This window comes from Hippichthys cyanospilos, chromosome 1 (assembly GCF_059441005.1).
Source record: "Hippichthys cyanospilos isolate Australia breed blue-spotted pipefish chromosome 1, RoL_Hcya_1.0, whole genome shotgun sequence".
Classification (NCBI taxonomy): Eukaryota; Metazoa; Chordata; class Actinopteri; order Syngnathiformes; family Syngnathidae; genus Hippichthys; species Hippichthys cyanospilos.
The window spans coordinates 29,778,786-29,802,907 of record NC_142369.1 but is presented as its reverse complement, the minus strand read 5'-3'; the positions used below and the strand labels follow the sequence as shown (position 1 = coordinate 29,802,907).

Below are 24,122 nucleotides of genomic sequence, written 5' to 3'. Positions count from 1 at the left end.
TAGCTGCTTATTTTTTCCATGTTTCACAAATGCAGTAATAATTGGAATACCATGCAGTAATGGGGACACATAGGATATATTGTAAATAAAATATTTGACCTGACATGCCCTCTAAGAGATGTTTTCACAGTTGTTGATTTAGGAGGAGACACCTGTGTAAACAAAAGCGTGCTGATCTTAGCAGTGACTGGCTCCTCTGGAAACTTGCAAAACAGATGGGAGACGTACAAGATTTAAAACAAGCAAAGAATTATTATCAGAATCAGGATTGTGGAAGAAAGGGCTTTTAATATGATGTCAGGATAAAAAAACAAAAAAAAAAAAAACAGCGACAGTCTGATAAAATAGCACATTTATTAAAAAGAGACAGCATTTATCAGCATTTTGCCACTTTGCAGATATAGGACACTCGTGAGCAAGAGGGACTTGAGAACTTTTGTTAGTCCGCCTGCCGCCGCCTTCAGTTTGTCAGTCCATAACACGTACATGGCATACAATGAAATCATACAATGGCCACACTCACATTGAGGTTGGTGACAGACTTTTTGTGCTGCCTGGACGGTGGAGACTTTGTCTGAAATTCTGCTGCGTAAATTTGTCCCAGTTTAAATTTGTCTCACATATGCCGTTACACTTGATTGGAGGAAAAAAAAAAAACAGGTGGGGGACGGGTAAGGGCAATCACAAATGAGGTACAGTATAATCATAAACTGAAAAACTCCCTTCAGGTGACAGAGCAACGAAAACAGCAAGAAAAAAAAAGATTCAAGGAGAGTGAGGATTTGACCATGGCTGGGGTTTCACCTACTTCCCTGATTTACTGACCGCCGAATAAGGTAAGCAAAAGGTTAGGACGCCATCTTAAAAAAAAAAAGAAAAAGATGTGAGTGAAGTGACAACAAGTCTTTGGTTCTCGTGAAAAGACGCAGAGCAGATCTTCATTCCGCTCCAACGCTTTTATGAGTGAGATGAACTAACAGCACCGGAAACCATGTCTTAAAAACAAAAGCGGTGTCACCGAAATCTCCCAATTTTTGCACATTTGCTTATGGAAAAAAACAAAACAAAGGTCAATTGAATTCTGCTGACAGAGGAAGCTTCTGTCACTCCAGCAAAAACCGTTTGTGCTGAATGATTTCTCGGCACAAGGGGGAGAAGAAAGCAAATGATAACGGTAAAGCACAATGTATTTAATAACTCAAGGCAACAACGACACACAAGGCAGTGCAAAATGTCACACCAATAAAATATTGAACTATTCAAAACAAAAGACATCCTGAGTCAAACATTTGAAACACTAAATCCAAATATAGAATAAAGAATTGCCAGATCACCTTCACCCACGTTTAAATTAACACTTCAAATGGAAGAACCCACATTTTCAAATATAATCTAATTTATTTCCCGACAGCCATTTAACTTGTCTGTCTGCTAATCTTTGCTGTTGTTTCCCACCATGTCCCAACAGCTCTCCTAAAGAAAGGCCACAGGCTTTCAAAGAAAAAAAACAAAAAAAACCAACCCGAAACCCCCAACAACACCGTTCGGACAAAAAAGTGAGGATAGAACCGTTGAACGACCGAGTGATCTTGTACAACACGTACACACGGTGGACATTTGATGACATGAATTGTGAAACGACGTTTTGCATCCTTCCAGATGGGGAACGAAGGTGCTCGCGTCTTGAAAATGAGCTCCAAAAGCGAGGAAAGAAAATGGCACAACATGTGCAACTTTGTGATCTACTATCAGTCAAAATGATATGAGGAGGAGCGACAAAGGAACCACGGTGCAGAATTTTGTCATTGGGTTGAATGCATGTGGTGTTGACATGTTAAGACTTATTACCTGAACATTAAAAAAAGAAAATAAACACTTTCAGGCTATACAACTTTTAAGTAAATTGGTTTGGTCTTGTGCAAGGGCCAAGACTGAAACAACAAAGAGGACTATGGCAATGAGGCCGTGGCTATCAAAAACGTTGCAGGGATAAAAACCTTTGCTCAACAACCTCAAACTGCAGTTTAACTCAACCTGAAAGCTCTCATTGGTATTACATAAAAAAAAAGTAGGCCAGACGTTCAGGGAAGATTTTAAGACAAAAGGTTTTTAAAAGGCTGCTGGGAATTCCAAGGACATGGAGTAAACATTTGTTTGGAACCGTCAGTGATGTTGTGCTTTCTTTATGTTCATGTAAAACACACACTCGAGCCACTCCAAGGATGGGAGAAAAGCACGATGATGGCCACGGGCCCCTTTTTGAACAGAACGTCATGAGGCAACCCAACTTCAAGTCAAAGTAGTCAATTAAAATTAAAAAAAAAAAAAAGGCAATGGGATACAAACTCATTCGTTTTGCCTCCATCTTGGTCAAAGTGAGCTTTTATCGTCAGTCGGAATCGTAGCTACTTTCAAGAACGTTTTCAATCCAAAATGGGCGAGATTAGTTACAAATGACTCTTTGGTGAACCGAAAGGCTGGCACACTAAGAAAAAAAGAAATTCAAAGATGATGCCCCACAATGTGAGGATTTAGAAAAAGATCCATCCTAATTACTGTCACTATTTTTAGAGGACACTCACAAAGTCTCCCGCTTGTGTAAAAGCTATGAGAACAATTCCGCGTGGTTGATATTCTTGATCCCCGGCATCAAGTCCACGAACGCAGATTACACAAAGACGGAGGTCACTTTGGGGCTACTTGTATACCGTTTAATCCTAATGTCATGGTAGTGAAAGGGAATCATGGAAAATTGATATGAGGACAAATGGCATACGCCCCCTGGCCAAAAAAAACGGAATCGCCAGTGTCAGAGGATGTTCAGTGGAACGGAAGCACCTGTGGCTGGGTTTTGACTTTCCCCACCTGGATTTGTCTCCTGTCGTTAACACCTAAATGAGGGTCTGTGGATGGGAGCCATTCAATGGCAGATCTTCATTGGCCAAGGACATTGGACAATCGGACATTGGATCAATCCGACTGAAAATCTTTGGTGGACGTTGACAGTCCAGTCAAGATACAATCTGACATCAAAGCTGCAAAGCTGATCTAGGGAGAGCAAGTTTAAGCCAGATTGAAGAGTACGGTTTCTCACACGGTAAATGCATGCTGCTGAGAGTGCGAGCAGTTTTAATGGAGGTGCTGCAACAAATAATTTTTCCTCTGAATTTAGCGATTCAATCAGTTCCCTCTGCTTGGTCAAAACAAGTAACTACTACTTTTTTCATCATTTATTTAAATGTTTCCTTAAAGGCAGAAAGTTGCCATCATTTTAGTTTTGTGTCATTTTTTTTTTCCTTCTGCAAACGTAAACAACGGAATGTACATCCTCTGACACTGGTGATTATCTGTAATTGTTGCCACGAGTTGAACTTGAACTTAAGACCTGTTGAATAAATGAGCAAACAGATTTTTCAAACTGTGCGCCACGTGGACTAACTGCACAGAATGTCAAGTATGAAAAAAGAAGATGGTGGCTGCATTCCCGTCGTTCATCTTGTGGTTTATTCCATATGAAGCCTGTTGTTAATCCCACATGCGGCCAGATGATGAGGAGAGTGTGAGACAAAGTGTTTCTTTCCCTCCCCGGGCTACGTGCAAAACTTTGAAAAGTTAGCACAGCGGCCCCCGGTGAAGAACTGTGAGTGTGTGTTTGCCAGGTTGGGACGCTTGACGGCTTTATCTGTGCAAGGACATGGATGTCAAACGTCTTTGAAAGCAAAGAGCGGAAGGCGGAAGGCAAACATTCACTCGGCCGGCGGTCTGCGCAGCCGTCCTCCTGCACCGGTTGTCTTATTGTCCTCCGCGGTCCGTATTTCCTCCGAGTTGTGTGTACGCTCTACCTCCTCGATACGCCCCCCGTCCTCCCCTCACCTGTCATAGTCTCGTGTCCGTCCGGTCGTCTCACAGCCGACAGAGGCAGAACAACGTGGGGATGAAGACGCCGAAGGCCACCAGGATGGGGAACATAAGGCTGCTGTTGTCTGCGGCGTACGGGTTCGGCGTGCGGGGTCCCGACTGGACCCTGGGCTTGGAATCCGGCGGGAGCTTCTTCTTTCCCACCTCGTCCCCTCCCTCTCCGTCCTCCTCTTCTTCCTCCTCCTCTTCGTGCTTCTCCAAGCCGGGGTGAGGCTGGAGTTTCGGTACATCTTTTTACACACACACAAAAAAAAAAGAACGGCAAAGAAAATTGAGGCTCATTTCGCATGGGCTGAATTTCCCTAAAGAGACAAAATGACGGGTATCCCTCTTGCTAATGAAAGAAACCCCTAAAGGATTCATCTATAATGGGTTGATAGGCCTATTTAAAGGGTGCAAGGTATTCACTGTGCTGGTTGGAGATATGATGTGAACCACACTGATCATTGATCAAAGGAAGTGAATGTCTCGGGAGATTAGAAAATTATAGACAGGAATGTTTGAGGTCAAGTCTATAAAATCATCCCCACACAGCCATAGAAGTAACTTCCTTGAAGGTGGCCACAGGAGGAAAACCGATGAGAATTTGAAGAGATTGACAGAATGAATGTTAGGGAAAACAATATATCACAAAACAACCTCCAATGAAATGAACCCTTTACCGGGCACAGCGACCGCTTTCGGCCGATAGACAAAACAGGCAAGACGGACGAAAGCGTCTGTTAACAGCCATTGCTTAAATTCTAAGGTACCACTAAATTTCTTTAAAATCCCGAAAATTCTTTAGGACATGTAGATAGAAAAACATGTGCCATAATAAAGGGCGCTTTTGCCTGTTTAGACCATCGGCCGAAAGAGGCCACTGTGCCCAGTGAAGGATTCAACTCCAAGGTCAAGCTACAATCCGACGTTGGCGTCAAATTGAATCATCTGTCACTGTTTAAAAAGTGGGCTTCATGGGAGACCAAAAGAGAAGAGTCCATTTTTAGCAAACTGCATGTTGACAGGTTACAAAAGAATGCCTCAAGAGAATGCCTCATGGACAAACATGACAACAGTGAAACTTTTTGCCAAGGCACATTAACTGTACGGGGGGAAAAAGAAAAAAAAAAAAAAATCAAGCATTCATGAAAAGAGCATTGTCCCTGCTGTAAAACATGGGCAAGGCTCTGGTAAGTCCAGGGGCTGGCTTTTTGTCTTGAAATATGTGCAGGGCAGACTGAAATCTCAAGACTACAGAGATATTTGAGGGAGGAACGTGCTCGCCAATGTCAGAAACGTAAAAAGATCAAAGGATCCAAAACACACAGTTGCAAGCATGCAAGAATGCATTTTTAATCACATTTTTTTTTTCTTTTTAGATCCACATTATGTATACAAGCACCAGGAGCTTTTCTTTCATTAACAAAGGGGTACCAACCATTTGGTTAATACGCCTACGATCGACATATTTGATGAAGGAACCTACCTTCTGGTGTTCCCTTCATGACATAGAGTGCGCAGACCTTGGGGTTATCATAATAGCCCTGAAACGCAGAAAACGTCCAACACAAAGTCACCACACGAGAGGCGACATATAAAGATGACCTCCGTGTGGATGAAAGGTTTACACAGCGCTTGATACCGTCGACCGTTGACAAAAGTCGATCCAAATGTACAGAGAGAATACATTTCATGAAGGCGGCGAGCGGATTTTCTCGGCCCGAGGAACATGGGAATAACGGAGGCTTTTTTTTATGTTGTCATAGTGTGACTAACGTTGGCAAAATCCCGCCGACCATACGTTCTTTTTAAACATCAGGCCTCAGGCGAGCTGCACACTATTTGTCACTTGTTCTCAAACCTAAAGGCTCTCTTTCCTCTGGTGCTAAGATTAGCCATGAATGGATACAGCTACAAATAAAGACAAGAGTACTCGGATTGCAAGTCCAACACATATCAACAGCGGATTCACTGTAACGCCTCTGGCAATCAATGTTGCGATAACATGTAATGAAGTACGAGTTTGTCAAAAAGCCGCGAAGATAAAAAAGTACGACACTGGAGGCTAGCACCAAGCAAAAATGTTGTCCCGTTCGGAGTCCAAATGGCCAAACCCCCTTCATCTGCTGCTTTGACGGATCAGCGGCCGACACTTCCGAGCTTTGAGTTTGAATGTAGAGCGCTTTCATGCATGTGAGCTTCCCACGTACATAGGGTTGGGCATCATTTTAATTTGGGCCGTTTCACTTCCGATTCGTGTTATTCCATTCAATTTAGGTTCGAAATGATTCTAGATTCCGATTCTAAAAAACAAAACAAAAATACAACAACAACAAAATAACGAGCTAAAAAGTATTTTTAGACAAAACGTATGAACTATGCTGTTCTTAAAATTTTAAACTTTTTACTGTTTGTGAACTTTATTGTAAGTTACACACAAAAGAACCCTTTTCAACAGGTAGCAATGATATTATCATGAAAGTTTTATTTTTTGAAAACCTGAAGAAAATGCAGTAATACAACAGTGAACACATGCTACTGTTCACTGTTGCTAAGCTACAGACACAACACACACACGCACACACACACACACACACACACACACGCACACATACACCGTATTTTCGCACTATAAGACGCACTGGATTATAAGGTGCACAAATTATCAATTGAATTAAATTATCAATTGAATATTCTTTTCATATATAAGACACACCACATTATATGGCGCACTGAATAGAAGCTACAGTATTATTGGGGTTGCGTTATGCATTCACTAGATGGCGCTGCACTGAACGGAATGTCAACTAAACAATTAGAAAAATCAAACTTTTCTATCAGAAAGATGATTTGTGGAAAGGGCTATTTAAAGAATGGAGAAAAAAAATCTTGATTACATTAAAAGACTGTTTAGAAGAGTTTAAAAGACTAGAATTATGATTCAATTAAACATTAAACTTTTTTATCAAATTGCAACCAAAAACCTTTATATTGTTTTGTTGATTTAAAAACAGTTTCTGTATTTATTTGATAAAATTGCACTTTCTTTGATAAAACCCATTTTTGCACCATGTCTCCATATAAATTCAAAATTTCAAAGAGGGTGTTGTAAAAATTTCTATTGTAAAAACTTACATTTAAAACTGAAATTTAGAGCTCAAAAACGGGAAGAATTTATATGCTGATCAAGTTTATTTTTTCTTTTTTTGGTCCCTCAAAAATGGAAACTTCATTTCCATTTTATTCGCTGTTTAAAGCTCATCTAAACACCGGGGAGGAGCTAGTGCACTGCGCTGCACTGAGGGGAGTTCTCATGCAGCTCAAAGTCCAAAGACAAAAGCCAGCGAGCATAAAAGACAAAGTTGGAAACAGAAGCTGTATTGTATTTTGACAAGGGTACGCTACAGGCATATTATTAAACTATATGAGCTCAGTAGTAAACCTTAGTGTTCAGTCAAATCCCAAAAGTGCATTTATGGTTTAATTCCATCTGGTTTTGATTCCTACAATGCTTTGTGTTCTAAAATCTCCAGAAAATAAATAACAGCAAACGTCTTATAAATAAATAACAACAAACGTGCAAACGTCTGCGAACGTACACAAATAGCTACAAACATAGAAATATGCGCCTGTGCACCTGCACGCATGCACGCACACACACAAAACATTCAGCACCTACTCAATCAAACCACTGTCACAAGACTTCCAAGCTTCAAAGCTTAAAGGTCCTTTCCTGGCCTATATTTTAACAAAAGCATATGAGCCTGCGAGCTTGCGATAGTCAATTTACGTGCGGTCCCTTAATTCTGTCTGCTCTCCCTATGACTAATAGCACCTTTGGGATTTCGGCTTCAGCATTATGAAACTCACAGACAAACTACAGCATGGATATGTTTTCTCTAAAAGCTCTCTTTTATCCTCTTCTTTGCGGTAGATGCTGATTGTACTGCTTTGTAAATGAATACGCATTTGTCCTCCTATTTAGAAATTGCTGTTATGGTGTTACTGTGGACTATAAAGCACTTTACAAAAAGAATCAAGTTGCATTTTGTTGCAGACTAGAATCAGTATAGGGTTGTACCATAACGACCTTACTATAGTTGTTAAAAGTTTAGAGCCGTCCTTCGGTCCATTCATTTGCTTTGTGTTGTGAGCAATCTCCAAAGATACACTGCTGCTCAGAAAATCACCACTACACGTTGTCATTCAATGAACTGGACCAACAGTAAAGACAAATTTTGCTGGCGTGGAGCCACAACCTCCTATGTCACATTATGGCGAATTTCTTTTTTTTTTTCTAAAATGTATACAATTGGTTAGTCCACAAATATGGATCTTCCTCGAACAAATTCCTGACCAATTCAAAGTGTTAAAAATCACACGCTAAGGGGCACAATGCAGAACTGATGAGTGAACTGATGGGTCTCCTGAAATGTGATGATTTCGTACAGCAGGATATCAATCACTAGGCGCACTTCACATTACACTAACAGAGTAATTCATTCGTCTTTATGAACCTAGTGCATATTTTTGAATTCCTATATAGAAATGGTGCCGGTCACGTTGAACTCACCTTTACAAACTCCACCGTGAGCTTGCCGTTAAACGTCGACACCTCTCCTTGTACGCTCAGCTTGCCACGTCGAATTGAGAAGGCCACGATTTCATCGTGCGCCGTACTGTGACCCACTCGATCAAAGATATCCAGGTCCTTCACCACCACGTGGCCGTTTAGTCGGACGTCGAACACCTATGAAGCCGTGAGATGTGTTTAGGTACACGATGTTTTCAAATGATTAATTAAAGGGTTAATAACGGTTACCTTTTGCTGCGACTGGGCAAAGTAAACTTCTGCATACTTCATTACAAGTATATAGTCTCCTTCCTCTCGTATAGGGATGTCATATCCAAAAGTGTCTTCATTGTAGCGCTCCGTCTGGTAGAGAACTTGATCCTCGGGACTGGAGCGAAGGATGGGCAGACGCATCCCATAATCAGACGCTAGAGAGACAAACGAAAGCATATTTGCACTCAGAAACGATCACGCGTCGCGGCAGTCCAAGCAACACGCTGACATTGTAATCTATAGAAATGCCACACTGCGTGTGTGCTAGCCCCGACCTTTCCGTGCACTTGCTGAAAACCGGCTTGTCTCAAACGGTGAGCTACAACAGTTTGCGCCACAACTGTTGGGGGTACACCTCAAGCAGAAAAAGCCTGATTATTACCTGCTTTTCTTCATGCCTGACATAGGTCACAGAATGTGTTTTTGTGTGTTTTATAGCTCATTCATGTACTGTACCATATTGCTGACTCCTTATTTTTCTCTCATTATTTTGCAGAAGCCACACCATGTGGATGTTCCCTCTTTTGTCACATTGGGTAATAGCTTTTAAGTGTGTCATTTTAAGGAACCCAAAATCCTTTTTCACAACAAAGATATTACCTTAGCTTTACTGCGTTTGTATTACGGTATCGCAGTATCAAAATTACAGCGCTAAAATATATAAACTTTTTGCTAAATAGCCATTTTCTACATTTGAAAAACAGTTTGATTTTTAAACAAAACACATAATATGGCATTTGTTACACTTACAAACATTTACCATGCTAAATTAAGGTAAATATGTAAATAAAATCAAAACAAACCTTTTGTGATAACCTCAAATGTTTTCTACAGCTATTGTCAAACCAATAATGAGCGCTTTTCTTTTTGTTTAACAGAGGAGGCATTTAAAGAGAGCATAATATGATCGGCTGCTTTGAGAGTTGACTCAATAAGCCGCCCCTTTGAAATAATTAGATGGAAATAGCAGTTCTTTTCTTTTTACCATCTTGGCATGTATGAAGGATAAGAGGGGGGTCTTTTGTCTTAACCCCTTTGGACGTAAGCTGAAACAATTAATTCTCTTAATTTTGACGATGCCGCCTATTTCTGGGAGATAATTGGACAAAGCTTTACCAATTGAAATCAAGTTGTGATGCTAAGCACACCTTCCGTGCTCTCTTTTGGATCTTACAAGATGGCTCTCAAAACGTGACTTAAAAAAAGCAACCGTGTTTTTTGTTGTTGTTGTTTTTTTTAAATAAAAAAACAAACAAAAAACAAATTTGTGCTCATGCTAGTCAAGACTTGCTGGCTGTATAATTTTAAGGGTAAACTGTGACAACATTCAATTCTTCTGAAAACAATATATTTTTTTAGTCAATTTTAGTTAATTATGCCTTATTCTGGACATTCATGGAAGCACAGGTTTTAAATCAAATTTCCAAGCATGCCAAGCTGCTAGGCGACAGTTGTTTAACCAAATTCCGTTCAATAACTTGTCAATAACTTGTCTGTTAACATCCCTCGTGTTGGCGTCTTATGTCCATCTTTTGCTTGAGCACCTTAAAGTGGCACAGTAGTTGGGCATGCAACCATATGCAAACAGGTAGTATCTGGAAAATGGTTACAACCAACAATGTTGATTCTTAAACACAAGTTGCGGATGTGATGTCAGAGCATGCTAGTCTCAGTGATGACGCAAATCTCTGATTTATGATTACTATACACAAACAATCTGGAGAATTTGGCATATCTCCACTTTGGTGAGAGTTTGAGGGACCTTTTTTGATGGGGGGAAAAAAAACAAAAGCCAGGCACGTACAGAAGATAGGGCAAACAGGATATATTTACCCCATTTGCAAAAACCTCGGCTACGTGTAGACTATGCCTTAGACGGCAATTGCTGTTGCTTTGTTTTTGTTTTTAACCTCCTTGGCATGCATGCATGGTGATCTTTTTCTTAAAAATAGCTTACAAGTGATGGGACTCTGTGACTTCCTAAGAACAATTAAAAAACAAGAAGATTGTTAAAGTATTCATTTATAATTAATTTCTTTATTTGTAGTAAACATAATACACATTTCCTAATGTACCAAATATTAGATATGTTGTTTAAAAATAACATAGACTGTGTTCAAGGCAAGAAATATCTGTAATTTTTATTCTGCGATACATGACACCGTGACATTTTTGCTCAAGGTTATAATACCGTTATAATGTTATCGGTTATGCAATGCAGTACAGTGGACCCCCAGTTTACGACGTCCCCGGCTTGCGTTTTTTTTTTCACTTTACAATATCGACCGCGGTGTTTTTTGTTCCCTCTTTACACCATTTTTTTCACGTTATGACAAAAACTCCTCCTAAAACATGGCGGTCAGTGTGCGTGCGTGACTGAGTCACTCCACGCTCATATGGCTATACACGCGTCACGACTTCATTAGATACTGGTCTGCTATTGGTCAGCATCACAGAAGCACTAAGATGCTGATCTGCTATTGATCGGCGACACGGTTTCCAAAATGGCGGAACGTTAAAGCTTTGTTCGCCTGAGAGTGCTTACCAAAACGTATTTATAGTGCATTTTAGTGATTAATTCAAACTTGAATTGAGCCATGGGTCTCAAGATTGCTAGTGATGTTAAAGAGAGAAGTAAGAAGATGATTACCGTAATATGGAAAGGAAGCTGGAGTTAATGAAGAAATACGAAGAAGGTTAAACTCGGCTAGGCTACCCTCACTAAGAAATATGGCCATAAAAAGGCTCTCATGGCACTCAAAGCTAAATAATTCCTTTCTCTAATTTTTTATTTATGATGTTATTTAATTGTATACATGTATATTATCGATACACTATACTTTTTTGATACCAATTTTTAATATGTACAATTTTTACGTTTTTACCTGGGGTTTTACATGCATTTGCTATTCAACACAGGTTTGGATTTCCCGCCATACGGCGAATTCGAGTTACGATCCCAACCGCGGAACGGATTAAACTCGTAAACCGGGGTCCCACTGTATGTGGAATCCCTGAGTTAGAATATGCCCAGCTGTCAACTAGTTCAGGGTAGTGAAGGGAAAAGGAAGCTCCAACTTTGCTTTGAACCAATTGTTATATGTGTTGACATTCTGTAGGCTTCAAGAATGGGGTTTGAGAATAGCAAAATGTGTTTTTTTTCAGCACCATGTTGAAAGGAGAGTGCCATCTAGTGGAGTTAAAAGATACAACAAATGCTTCAAGAAGCAAAGTTGAAGGTTCATTTTCCCATCACTAGTTGAGGGTAGGTCCCACTTGCTGCCCAAAGACTGCCGGGATAAACTCCAGCATGCCCACGATCCTTGTGAGGCTCGGCGGTCCGCTTTGGTAAAAATAAAAATAATAGGAAAATAGTAACTGGTACAGACACAACCAGCATTTTCACGTTCATTCTGTTTCAAATAGGAAAAAATCAAACCATTCAATTTCAAGCTTAGTCAATGCATTCAATTGAACTTTTTTCATTTCAAAAACCACTTTTAATGCTTTTGTACAATGCTTTGGGTCATTGTCCACCTACACTGTGAAACTCTGTCCAATGAGTTATGTAACATTTGGCTAAATACAAGAATATTGCTCCAAACCAAAACAGTTCAGAATTCATTCTGCTTTTGTCAACAGCCACATCATAAGAAACTTTTCCATCCATCACCACTTACCCTCACTAAGGTCAATGGTGTGCTGGTGCCTATTCTAGCAGTCTTCATGCAACACCCCTAACTAGTTGCCAGCCAATAGCCCTTTGTTACAACAGAGTCTTTAAGGGCTTCATAAGTGAAAGAATCACAGAGAACATCAAAATGGCATCCCCTGAATAAAGCTCCCAGAAGAGCAAGGAAAAAGTCAATACCCCATTTGGGGAAAAATACTTTGGAACCCGAGTACCGCGTTATCAGTGAAGCATGCCAGTAGTTGTGTCATGGTGTGGCCATGAATGATCCATGTAATGTAGATTTGTGCCAGGCAACCTATTAGTAAAAAGACTAAAATGCTTTTCTGGTATATATAAAATGGTACATAAGTTACCTGTGCATCTGCTTCTGGTGAGATTTTTGTTTGGTGGTGTGCATTGAGCTTTTACTAATATATAATATGGCCTTAGCTCAAGTGGTAACCACCAAGACCAGCTTTTTTTCCCGAGGTTCTGAAGTGGCAAAATTAGACAGAGCACTAAATTATTCACCTACACTCCGTTAGTCACTTTCAAACCTTTTTTAGCCATGGTTTAATCGCTTTATTTGCACTAATCTTATCACCTCAGTCGCGCGCATACGAGTTCCCCCCGAATTTAATGATAAACAGTTAGAGATGACTCACCTTTACCGAGTTTGCCTTCCAAAGGGTCCTTTTTGAAGTGAATACCGTGCACGTCTATGTGCGAGTCCCCTCCGGCATTGACAGCCCAGATCACCCTTTCCGCGAGGCTGGGGCCGCCGCCGTCCGCCCAACACTGCACAAGCAGCACTGACAGCACCGCTGCAACCAGCCGGGCGAAGAGCTGCGCCGTGATCCGCTGCATCGCCACACGCTCACACACTCCCGGTCTTCGTGCGCTGTCAAGACGCACAAGTTTCGGACTTTATCGGACGAAAGTAGCAGGACTTCCAACGTACGCTAGCAAGCCTGACGTGATGACATGCAATATGAGAGGAGTAAAGTTAGCCAGGATGCTAGCAGTGGCATAACCCGGTTGCAATAAAGAACACGCGACAGCAAATGCATTCACCGCGCTTGTGGTCAAATATGAAAACGTTCTACTACGCTTACGTAGTATGTATGCCGGTAATGGGATTGAAACGGCAATGAATAAAGGGTAACAGTAGCCTGCTAGACGAGCTAGCTAACGTACCTGTCTAACCAGAAATACGTGGTCGACTGGAGTGCTGCTAACATGTGCCTTACCGTCTCAGAAATGCTGAAATGTTGTCAGAGTGGACGCCTGGCACTAATGATACACTCTCGCGGGATACATACACTGGCGAATAATTTCAGTGGTGCCAATGTTCATATATTGTCAGAAGGTGGAGGTCTCAATTGAGAGTCACTGGACGACTTTCATTCAAAATGTGTGTATGGACACTGGCTGCTAGCTGCAGTGCAACGTAACGCAGCGGATGAGTGGCATCGTTGTTGACCAATCGGATCCTCCCACTTTTCACCGGATGCCTCAGCGACTCGCTTCGCTGCTCGTTCATGAACTGCTAGACACGTCTTCGGAATTTACCACGTATATGTATGCACCCACGGTTATAACTCTTGTTTCTTTAATTACTTTTCAAGTGACAAAACCATGATGATAACAATAAAGGAAACCCTCCAGTAATTTACACGCGTGACTCGTCTGTTTGCCGCGCCCCCTTTTCGTTCCGTGTACGGTTGAGCGTTTGTCCAACCAGGAGAGTCCAACGCAGCCCGCACACGGTGCACCAGTGGGTTGGGCAAAGTGGAGGCCACAAAGGTTACTATGGTAACATATATTCATCATGACAGCTTCCTCACCCTTAAGTTTAAACACTTCCTTGGCCAACATTAGCGGTAATACCCGCCAACCTTATAACGAAGTAAACACAGTGCGGTGCCATAAAAGATGGCATTTATAGCCAGCAAGCACACACTGAAATTGTTTTAACAAAGTTAATACTTTATGCAAACATTTGCTACTCTTTCTGTTGACACCTTTCTCCCAGTGACATCTGTCCTTAAAGCAAAAGTATTTTAAGGAACGTACAGTGTTAGCTTATCATTTTTGTGACATGCCAAAATTTAATATAAACAGCTAAAAAGGCAATAATTCATACATTTTCGACATTTTACAAAAACAGTACCTATTTATTATGTTTATGGCGTGAAAAATTGTCCAACACATTCGCGTACCTTAGCCTTTGGCTCCACTTTTGTCTCATGCGGATTAAAGTGGAATACAATTAGGTTGAAAAATAAAATAATTTCAATCCAAATTTTGATGAGTAAACCTCATCCAAACACATACCGCCAACAGCTCCCTTGAGAAAAAAAAGTGTAGATTACAGGTGATTCTATGATTGCTGATGAAAAATGTTTAAAGGGGAAGTCCAGACAAAACGTGTTCTATGCACAACCACCAGTCTAAACACGGCATTCTGATTAATATTGCAGCTGTGGAATGTTAAGACATAGCAAAACCGACCTGTTTTTAACCTTTCTCAGATTGTCATTTTGCTATAAGCTGTCAACTGACAATGATATTTTTTAATGGTTGTTACCTAAGCAACTTTTTTTTTTTCATTCGACATCATTGAAAAAAAAAACCTGATGTATTTCACAGCTTTATTCATATTCCACAAACACAATATTAATCAAACTGCTACTCTTACACTAGAAGGGGTGCATAGAACATTCAATATTACTGTCAAGAATTTATTTCACTTGATTTTAAGCACTGGAAAAGCTCTGCATTGTTCTTGCCGAAGCCATACATATTACATAGACCAGTCATGGCCACACCGAAACACAACTACCAGAATTGCTTCACTGATAAGGTGGTCATCAGGCCCATAAATATTGTTATCTTTTTGGCTCTAATTACCACCGCAATGGATTTGAACTGAACCAAGTGTATTTTGACTGCAGACAGAACGCTGTAAGAACTACAAAATTTTGTGTGTGTACACATACTTTCCACTTTTTAGGACCAAAGTAATGGGGTGATTTGCTGTACAGTGCACTCGTGGACATATGGGTATAGATTATTTTTCAATGAATGTGTTTTTTGCCGATAATGAGTGATTAGATGCAAGGTAAATGTACACAAAAATCAAGTTAAAGGAAAGACGTATTAACATACAGTATCTCACAATCACAAATCCAGCCATAAAACAGGACTGCAATGTAGTGACATGTATTTTGCACACTGCACCAGGCAAACTGTTGATATTTATTCTGAGCCCAAAATGCAAATGTGCATACTGAACAGAATTCTTCCTTTGGCATGCATAGACTTTGCTTCAACAACACAGATTTCATAGACTTTACCACAATTACAATCATATTGACACTGACATTCACAGTATATACTGCTCACACAGGTCATTCCAACATTTTGTGTTACCAAAGTTAGATTGACAACTCAGGGGCGTGGACTGTGTGACATGACAACGATCTAAAATCTGTGTAACTGCGGAACATGTTGAAAATGACAACAGGATGCCGACAGCTAGAACTTTGGTTGTCTGGAGTTCAGCTTTAAAAAGTCAATCTAAAGGTTTCAAGAAGGTATGTTATACGGCTTGTGGTCGTATCGCAGGACTAACATTCACAGTATAGAGAATATAATATACTGTAGTTCACAGTTGGCTTTTCATACATATCTTGTGGCTGTCTGATTGACGCTATAGCACAAGAGTGGCACAGTGACAGAAAACAGCTGGTCACACACTGGTCTGATACAGATGTAATATTGCTACAAGGGTTCCGAAATGGGGCATTTCTGCCCCAGAGAGGACATCCCAAATATACTTTTTTTTTTTTTCTTAATCAAACAATGGTCTATACATACAATGTGATAACATTTAACAGTACACTCAGTCTTTAGGTCATATTTACAAGCAGATATTCTCATATGTCATTGCTAGCAGTAGAAGGCAATATTTTGCAAGAAATTAAATAGTCCCCATGAAGACGAGACACAACACCAGCAATCTGTGCACACAAGACATTATGTAAGAGTTAAAGTGCAAAATCAAATGTACAATCGTAAGCTAGGCTACAGCAAATTCTGCCTCGGTTGGACCAGAGACATTTCAGGAAGAACACTTATGATTGAAGTTTTGAGGTGACTCCTCACTCCAGGAACATTCAAGGAGTTGAAATTCCAGTGTCAGTCAAAACTTGAATGGCTCAGAAATCTTAACGCGTCTTCTTCTACTCGATCAAGTATGGCGAGGGATGAAGCATCACATTCAGGACTGCTGATTCAACGATCTCAACGAGACATCATTCGAACAAATTCTGCAGAAGAGAGTAGGAGGCTCATGTTGTCAGGTGTAATACATCAGTTGGCGTCATAAATATTTCATCAAAGTGTTTTCACCTTCAAAGTCAACAAGCCCATCCCCGTTCAAATCGACCTCCCTCAGAATATCCTCCACTTCATTCAAGCCAACCTGGAAAAATAGGTTGCACCGGTTAGTGGAGCAAAATTCCACGGATCTGGACCTGCCTAAAAGAAGATTCCATGCCATTGTAGACGACGTGGCAATGTTACCTGATGGCCCAGGAGCTTACGCATTGCATCTCGGAGCTCAGATGTACTTATTGCACCATCTCCATTTGTGTCAAACTAGCAGAGCAAAGAAGGCAGGGGAAAACATGCTTGATGAAGCAGACAAATAGACAAAATGCTGTATAAAAAGAGACATTCTTACCTCTCTGAAGGCATCTTTTAGTTCCTTTATTCCTATCATGTCCGCTGTTTCGGCAAGGAGTTTTGGACCCATTAATTCGACAAAATCTTCAAAATCAACATGACCGCCCACTGAAGAAAAATACCATCCTTAAATCAGCAAAACTAGGATTTCGCAGCAACAAATAATACAATACAAAAAAGTGAATTCTTACAGTTCATATTTATCTGCTGGCTCAATTCGATCAGCTCCATTTCAGTAGGCATGTAGCCCATAGTTCTCATGCAGTTCCCAAGGTCTTTACAGCTAATAAAACCGTCCTTGTCCTTGTCAAATTCTTTAAATGCATCCCGCAACTCTGTTAAGCAAAGACAAATGTTAAGAAGCCCCTAGAAAACAGTACCCATCTTGTCCAATGCTTTTATTTCCCTCCTTACGAATTTGTTCTTGGTGACTCATTGTTGAAGAAAATCAACTTACCATCCATTTCCTCTGGACGTAGCTCTCTGTCCTGGCGAGAAAACACAATAAATCATTCATCAGTACGAGGGGGGGCATAATTGATGCCCAGCCAAAGAGCAGAAATGATGGCCATAAACGTGAAAATAGAAAAAACGTTTTTGTCTTTGAGTGGACTCTTTTGCCCATCACCCAACGCTATAATACAAAGTTAACAAAAGAATGCGAAATGTCTGCTCTCCATAATACACACAAACACAATGAACAAAACCATTAAAGGACAGAGACTGCGGCAGACATATCCCAGAAGCCTCAGGGGTTAACGGTACAAGGAGTGTGGAGTCTAAACACTACATTGTGTCTTGACGTCAGATCTAAAAGAGATCTGACGACTGAAGGAGCTGGAAACAGCTAAGACACGAGGAACGCAGCAGACAATTGAATATGTATCATCAGCACTTCCCGTCACCATGACTGTCAGGTCATCAAGCATCAGCAAATTCAGTGACAGCAAAATGTTCTCGGTTTGCTCGCATGCATTGCCGGCAGTATTCCGATACAGATATTCAGTCATGTGTACCTCATATTGGGCAGTGAAACAGGGTTTAGGCATAATGCCACAGTATCACAAATCATCACCTTGTATTTTTTGTCATGGTACGCGGTTTCTCGTTTTGCAGAATTGGACTGCATCATAGCTCAAAAAGAAGTTGTACAATATGATATGATTCATAAGGTAACGATGTTACAAAATATTTACAGAATTATTTGGGAATACAAACATTTTTTATCGAAACAATGTTTTAAAAGGACTCTTCAAAGTAAGCGGTTTTTGCCTAGATAGGTTGTACACATCTGGGTAGCCTCTCAGCTTTCTGTTGAGGATGATGTACTATAACATGGGATGACTTTCCCTTTACAGCTATCCATTTTACTACCTTGAATTTCCTCTTCATATGTTTGAGAACATTTGAACTTGAAGATGTTTGCAACCATTGGATGGGTACGCTCTCTATATGGTAGTTAAGCAAATTATTGATGGGATCAGACATTGTCAATTAAAGCACACTAGCTCGGGAGAACATTTAAATAGTTTTGTAGTAATTCGTCATAATGTACATCGAGCTCCTCTGATTTAATTACATGTATTTTGCTGTTGTTCCTACTGGCGTTGTCATGGTTGCTTTTCTTCTTTTAAGTTGTCTTCGTCAGGATGCAGTATAGGTAAGACAATAGAACTACCTAATTGTTGAATTCATGTATGCTCTGTATGTTTAAGCCCCACTTTTCAGGCTCAGGCAGATTTCAGTCCTACAGAGTAGCTATTGTAGATAGTTTTAAGTTGTTACCAATCAGACAGCAAGACAAGTGGATATGGAAAAATGTGATGTGGAAAACTGGGCACTGTAAACTAAAGGCACTGTTTGAAATGTGTCTCAAACATAATTAATGACAATGTTTGCCTTGAAACACACAGATGTTTGCATGTGTTTAGACATTGTTTACAGTCTGCTTGAGATTGACTAACCGTTAACACATAAAGACAATGCTTTGTCCAACTATGCATCTCACCAGAAGATCGCCATGTACCTAAGCTAATCTACAGTAAACTTCTCATTGGACCCAAGACAGCCTGCTTGGCTCCTGTCCTCAATAGGACAGCACTATTTTATTACCTTATCCTAAAGCATCCTTTACAATCTGGAGCACAATAGTACTGTATTATTATGCAAGATGAGAGTGTTTGTTGTAATTGTGAGTAAGTTGTGCAAGAGCGCATCATGGAGGGAATGTACAGTATGAAAACAAGTTAAAAGCATCAATAAAAAGGCAGGCTGCCAAGTTTCCATTCATCATGCCTAACAATTTACTTGACACATTGTACAGACCGCCACCTTACAACTGCACTCTGTCACAGGAACAGTAAGCAGTAAGCTCAGGGGCCCAGAAAGCCAATATAGCGGCACAACCACAAAAAAAAAGCAAAATGATGGCAACTATTGTAGACAAACACAGGTGGGCAAACATTTCTGGAGTTCATTTAGAGTTCAAATAGCCTGAGACAGTACTAAGTTGTTTACATTTAAAATGTCAAAAAAATAAACAAAAGCCACTTTGATTTCACATCCCTGGTCAGTTTGATATTGTTCAACAATTATTAGAAAGCAAGGCAGAATAGAATGCACATGAATAAGACTCTTACCAGTGTGATGGGTGAATCTATGCAGATACCTAGGCATCAAAAAACCAGGAGGACGTTTTTTTTTTTTTCAAAAACATTTGCAGATTGTCTTTGGAGAGGGATATAAACTCTGGTTTCAACAAGACCCATGTGGACTACCCAACACTATCAACTGCCTTTTTCTGTCTGATTGGAAATAAAAACTGGAAGCTTCCCTCCTGATAGTGTATGTACAGATAGAATGTGTTTCCAATATCTGATGATACCTACAAATGCTTGCATAAAGTAACATACTGTATGATGAGGTGTTAGAAGGTTCTGGCAATCACAATTTCGGATTGATTTGTTCTCGAGACAAGCGCACATGCACTCCAAAATATTTTCTCCACCTTAGTTGTAGCCTAGCCACCGCATGTCATCCTCTGCCCTCTGCAGGGAGAGACAAGGTCACTCTGACCTACAGTAGACACGCTCCCATTAAAGGAGCACACAGAGGCTGCGTGAGAGCAGCACGTCTCAGCAACTGAGGTGTTGGAGCACATTACATATGACAGATGTAACATTATGAGGCCAAAGCCCTAAACACATATATATTATGACTGCAATGATAGACATATAGGTTATATAGGAACATAATAGGTTCAAGACTATGTTTTGTTTCATTCCAAAATGTGAACTATAGGCTCAATGCATGGTAACATACATCTTGAATCAAAATGTTTTTTCACATATGCAGAAAGTTATTGAATAAAACATTAAAAGATAGAAGCCAGACTAAGTCAGATTACCTCAGATAGAAATGCTCAAAATGGAGCCCAGAGTTCCCAATAAATCATGCAGGAAGTTAATTTAGGCCACACACAGATTTGCACCTCGACTGAGACATTTCATCTGCCCAGGCACATGCCACTTTTGTAAGGCAGGGCTCTCGTTGAGAAGCTCTGTAGGAGGATACATTACATAAGAAATGTATTTGTAAAAGAAGAGTTGCTTCTTGTCAGTACAAAAATGGCAGCGCTGGATTTGGAGCACACATCAGCATAATTTGTAAAAATATGCGTGAAGTCCAATGTCAATTCATCATTTTATATCTGATCATTCTGGTGCCCAGCACCAGGGAAGAAAACAGAGTTGTTATCTACCAAGGTGTTGGTCATGAAATCGGTGATTGATGAAAACAAGAGATGGATGTGCCCTCACAAGCCCAGCCAACTGTTTTCCATCAATTCCTGAGGTGACCACGTTAATACAAATAGGCTACACAGTAGCAAAAGTAAAATACAAGTCCCGATTCAAGTCTTGCACTCGAATCCTATTTTATTTATGAGTTCACAGCCTATTGGTCAGTTTTGTCCAGCTATTCGTGTTCTCACAGAAAACTGCAGGGCCGAAAATGAGCCCCTCTTTGACCAGTACACAAATAGGGAGTAGAAGTAGTGAGGAAAAACAAATCCTCAAGTTGGTATCGGAAAACATCTTCTCAAGTACATTAACTATCACCTGTCTGTCTGCATTATTACCCATGACTGGATATTTCTATCGTAAAATGTATGTTTTAGGTAGCCCAAACACCGCACACATGAAAGAGAAGAGGTCTTACCTGGCCAAAGAGTGAATTGAGAACAGTCCGCAGGTTGACATCGGATGCAAAAGAAGCCGCACTGGACCTCCGGGAGCGGCGGGAGGAGGTGCTGGACAGCGGCACCGGAGAGCTGGCGGACGGCGGGGAGCGACTGGCCTGGCCCCCGCTTTTGCTCAAACCGGCTGCTCTTTTCTGATCCCGCGGTTCACACAGGGGAGTCCTGTCGTCATGGCTGTCCACGAGCGAGGGCGTCTTCGGGGGAGGGCGTCCGCGGCAGCGACGGCGATGCTCCGGCTGCGGCGGCGGCTCCGTTTCGGGCGGTCCGGCCGCGGGCACTCTCTCCTCGCGGTTGTGTTTTCTGCGGCGGTGGTGGTGTCGGTGTGGGCCGCGTTCCCTCACGCTACGGACGGCCTCATCCTGAGGCTCAGGAGGGTCCGGGAGGAGGTCGTCCGACGCGTGGGGTCGACACTTGACCCGCGTGGATTCAGCTCTGTCTCGGTCGCCAGTGAGCGAAGGGTGGCACAGCGGTCTCCGGGCGCTGACGTCGCTCTCCGCCGACAAGAAGGCGTCCTTGGCGGTACCATTGCTTTGGAGCGCGGCGGCGGTGGCAGTGGGACGGTGGTGATGGTGCTGATGATGACTTCTCCGGGTCTCCGCCGTGCGTTCCTGGACGTGCGTGGATAGTCTCGTGGATGTTTTCAGCAATGAGGTTGTGGAGTCCGATTTTGGAAAGGAGGAGCTCATCGCTGCGGATCTGCGCTTGTGTGTGTCGGTGGGCTGATCGTCGACATCACGCGTCTTTTTCTTTCCATTGTCGACCAGTTTTCTCCCGCTCGCGATAAGTAGCGGCACCTGCTCGTGTGTGTTTGTGTGTGCGTGTGTGTGTGTGCGTGCGTGAGGCACACGTGCATGGCAAGCAAATGGGTCCAGAGAAAGCATGACTTTTATTTACTGAGGCCCAATCATACCCCCCCAAAAAATGGGTTGTTGTACCACTATGTTGAATTCATTTTATTTTAAGATAGGTCAAAATCCTTCACCTTAATATCGATTATCACCATCTCAGACTGCTTAATTATCCTTATTCCTGAAGGCTCTCATAAGGAAACAATTTTGTGTACGACCTACGGTTTTCAACTTCCGGTAGTCAATTTGCTTTGGGTTTTGTTTCACCGAGCGGGTAATAGGCGGTTGCGCTCCGTTTACATGAAGTCAGTCCGGGTTAAAGGGACAATATGTAAGATTTAGCATCATCTAGCGGTAAACAAAATAATCATTCAAAACCAGTCTAGACAGATGGTTCTCAATTGGGGGTACTAGTACCCCCGAGGGGAGTTGAAGTAAGATTTTAAATAAAGAAGCACATCAAAAATCCTTTAACAATAATAAACAATCAGTGCTTCCACCATGTTGCTTCGAGGAGGCTACTTTGGCGCAGGGACGAGTTCTCGTGACACAATCACTCCCAAGAATTGATGACAAAAAAAAATTTCATTAAAAGAGTCAATTCATACTTTGCGAATCAATGACATCCTATGAAAATGAAATTCAATTTGATATCAATGGATACGGGCAAATTTAACATTAACCATTCCGAATGTAGATATACATATACATGTAACAGAAAGGAAAATCACAGGTATGCCAATACATAATTTATAGATGCCTCTCAGTCTTTCTGCAGATCATGTGCATGAAATGAAGTGTTTTACATTGATAGTGTCCTTGTTTTCAAATGATTTGGCTCTGTTTTTAGAGCCACAAACATTAATAGTCAATTAAAACAGCAGTTCACATACTTTCCAGAATTAGGGTTTTTCAGCTAATATCCAAAAATATAAATAGCTTAGTTCATTGTGAGTGGGTTGCATAATCAACATTTTCTTTTAATTATTTTTTTACCTATACCTTTTTTTCATTTGATCAAAATGTTGATCAAAGCTATTGATGGGGTAAAAAGCTCTATCCCATAATCATGTGGCCACACGGCCAACAATAAGGGTGTCAAAAAGGGTCATTTTTTCAGGGAGCCAATATTCCAAGCCATCCTCTTTTGCAGGATTTAAGAGAGCTCAGTAAAATAGTGTGGAAAACAGTCTTTTCTGGCTTTCTTTAATTTGAAGCTTCAAAGACACAAGTCTTAACAGAGCAGACTGGTGGTCTATAAGAGTGTCTGAAGGGAAAACGTAAGAGAGAAGATTCTTATTCAGTTAAACGAAAATATCTTTGTTCAAACAAAACCAGGTGATCAGTGAACAACAAAATGCAATACTAATACATATTTTCCATTACAGCGCTGATAGAATAAAAAACAGACACATTAAAGCGGTGTCAGTGGGTAGGTTATGAAAATGTGTGAATTCATTCAACTCTGGAATTCAGAGCTTGTTTCATATTCATCTTTTGATCTAAGGCCCAAATGTCTCCAGGATATAGAAAGTTAAAAAAAATAAAATAAAATAAAAATTGGCCTTCCTGTTCCAAGAGTTTTAGAAGGAACCATATTGACTGTGCATTGCATTTTTTGGATTCTTTCATTTATTTAGGCACCTCTTATCAGATTGGTGAGCTTAAAGGCAAGAGGTTGGGCTCACCAGGAACAAAACACCAACCAATCACCTGGCAGGTTTCAAAAGCACCAAAATAACTTTTTTTTTTTTTAAATCAAAGAATTTCAAATAAATAAAACAACCAGTCAATGTTATGTATGAGTTTGAATATCCTTCATTGTGATGTCAAATATGAAAAAGC

General features: G+C 40.9%; 2 protein-coding genes across 3 annotated transcripts; both read right to left on the bottom strand.

Annotated features, from left to right (window-relative positions):
* Nucleotides 1-334: 334 nt before the first annotated feature.
* Nucleotides 335-13,918, bottom strand: mlec (malectin). Of its 2 annotated transcripts, none has more exons than XM_088431537.1 (6): nt 13,617-13,918; nt 13,085-13,320; nt 8,723-8,901; nt 8,474-8,650; nt 5,387-5,444; nt 335-4,148 (listed from the first exon to the last, which is right to left on the bottom strand). In XM_088431537.1, exons 1-6 carry the CDS (start codon nt 13,658-13,660, stop codon nt 3,904-3,906), a joined length of 939 nt encoding a protein of 312 aa, XP_088287663.1. In that variant the 5' UTR covers nt 13,661-13,918; the 3' UTR covers nt 335-3,903. The 2 variants fall into 2 exon arrangements, with proteins under 2 accessions (XP_088287663.1, XP_088287670.1); XM_088431544.1 differs by having other exon boundaries at nt 13,670-13,917.
* Nucleotides 13,919-15,628: 1,710 nt separating this feature from the next.
* cabp1a (calcium binding protein 1a) lies at nt 15,629-24,063 on the bottom strand. The gene is made up of 7 exons (XM_088411842.1): nt 21,390-24,063; nt 17,629-17,659; nt 17,363-17,506; nt 17,170-17,279; nt 17,010-17,084; nt 16,836-16,908; nt 15,629-16,753 (listed from the first exon to the last, which is right to left on the bottom strand). Exons 1-7 carry the CDS (start codon nt 22,308-22,310, stop codon nt 16,728-16,730), a joined length of 1,380 nt encoding a protein of 459 aa, XP_088267968.1. The 5' UTR covers nt 22,311-24,063; the 3' UTR covers nt 15,629-16,727.
* Nucleotides 24,064-24,122: the final 59 nt, after the last annotated feature.

Excerpts from the sequence above, each read along its gene's own strand:
- mlec (XM_088431537.1), bottom strand. The coding sequence starts at position 13,660 with ATGTTAGCAGCACTCCAGTCGACCACGTATTTCTGGTTAGACAG. Across the intron at positions 13,321-13,616 it reads ACGTATTTCTGGTTAGACAG|CGCACGAAGACCGGGAGTGT; the intron begins GTACGTTAGCTA and ends GCGTCTTGACAG. Across the intron at positions 4,149-5,386 it reads CATGAAGGGAACACCAGAAG|ATGTACCGAAACTCCAGCCT; the intron begins GTAGGTTCCTTC and ends GTGTGTAAAAAG.
- cabp1a (XM_088411842.1), bottom strand. The coding sequence starts at position 22,310 with ATGCTTTCTCTGGACCCATTTGCTTGCCATGCACGTGTGCCTCACGCA. Across the intron at positions 17,660-21,389 it reads TCAATTCACTCTTTGGCCAG|GACAGAGAGCTACGTCCAGA; the intron begins GTAAGACCTCTT and ends TTTTCTCGCCAG. Across the intron at positions 17,280-17,362 it reads CCAGCAGATAAATATGAACT|TGGGCGGTCATGTTGATTTT; the intron begins GTAAGAATTCAC and ends ATTTTTCTTCAG.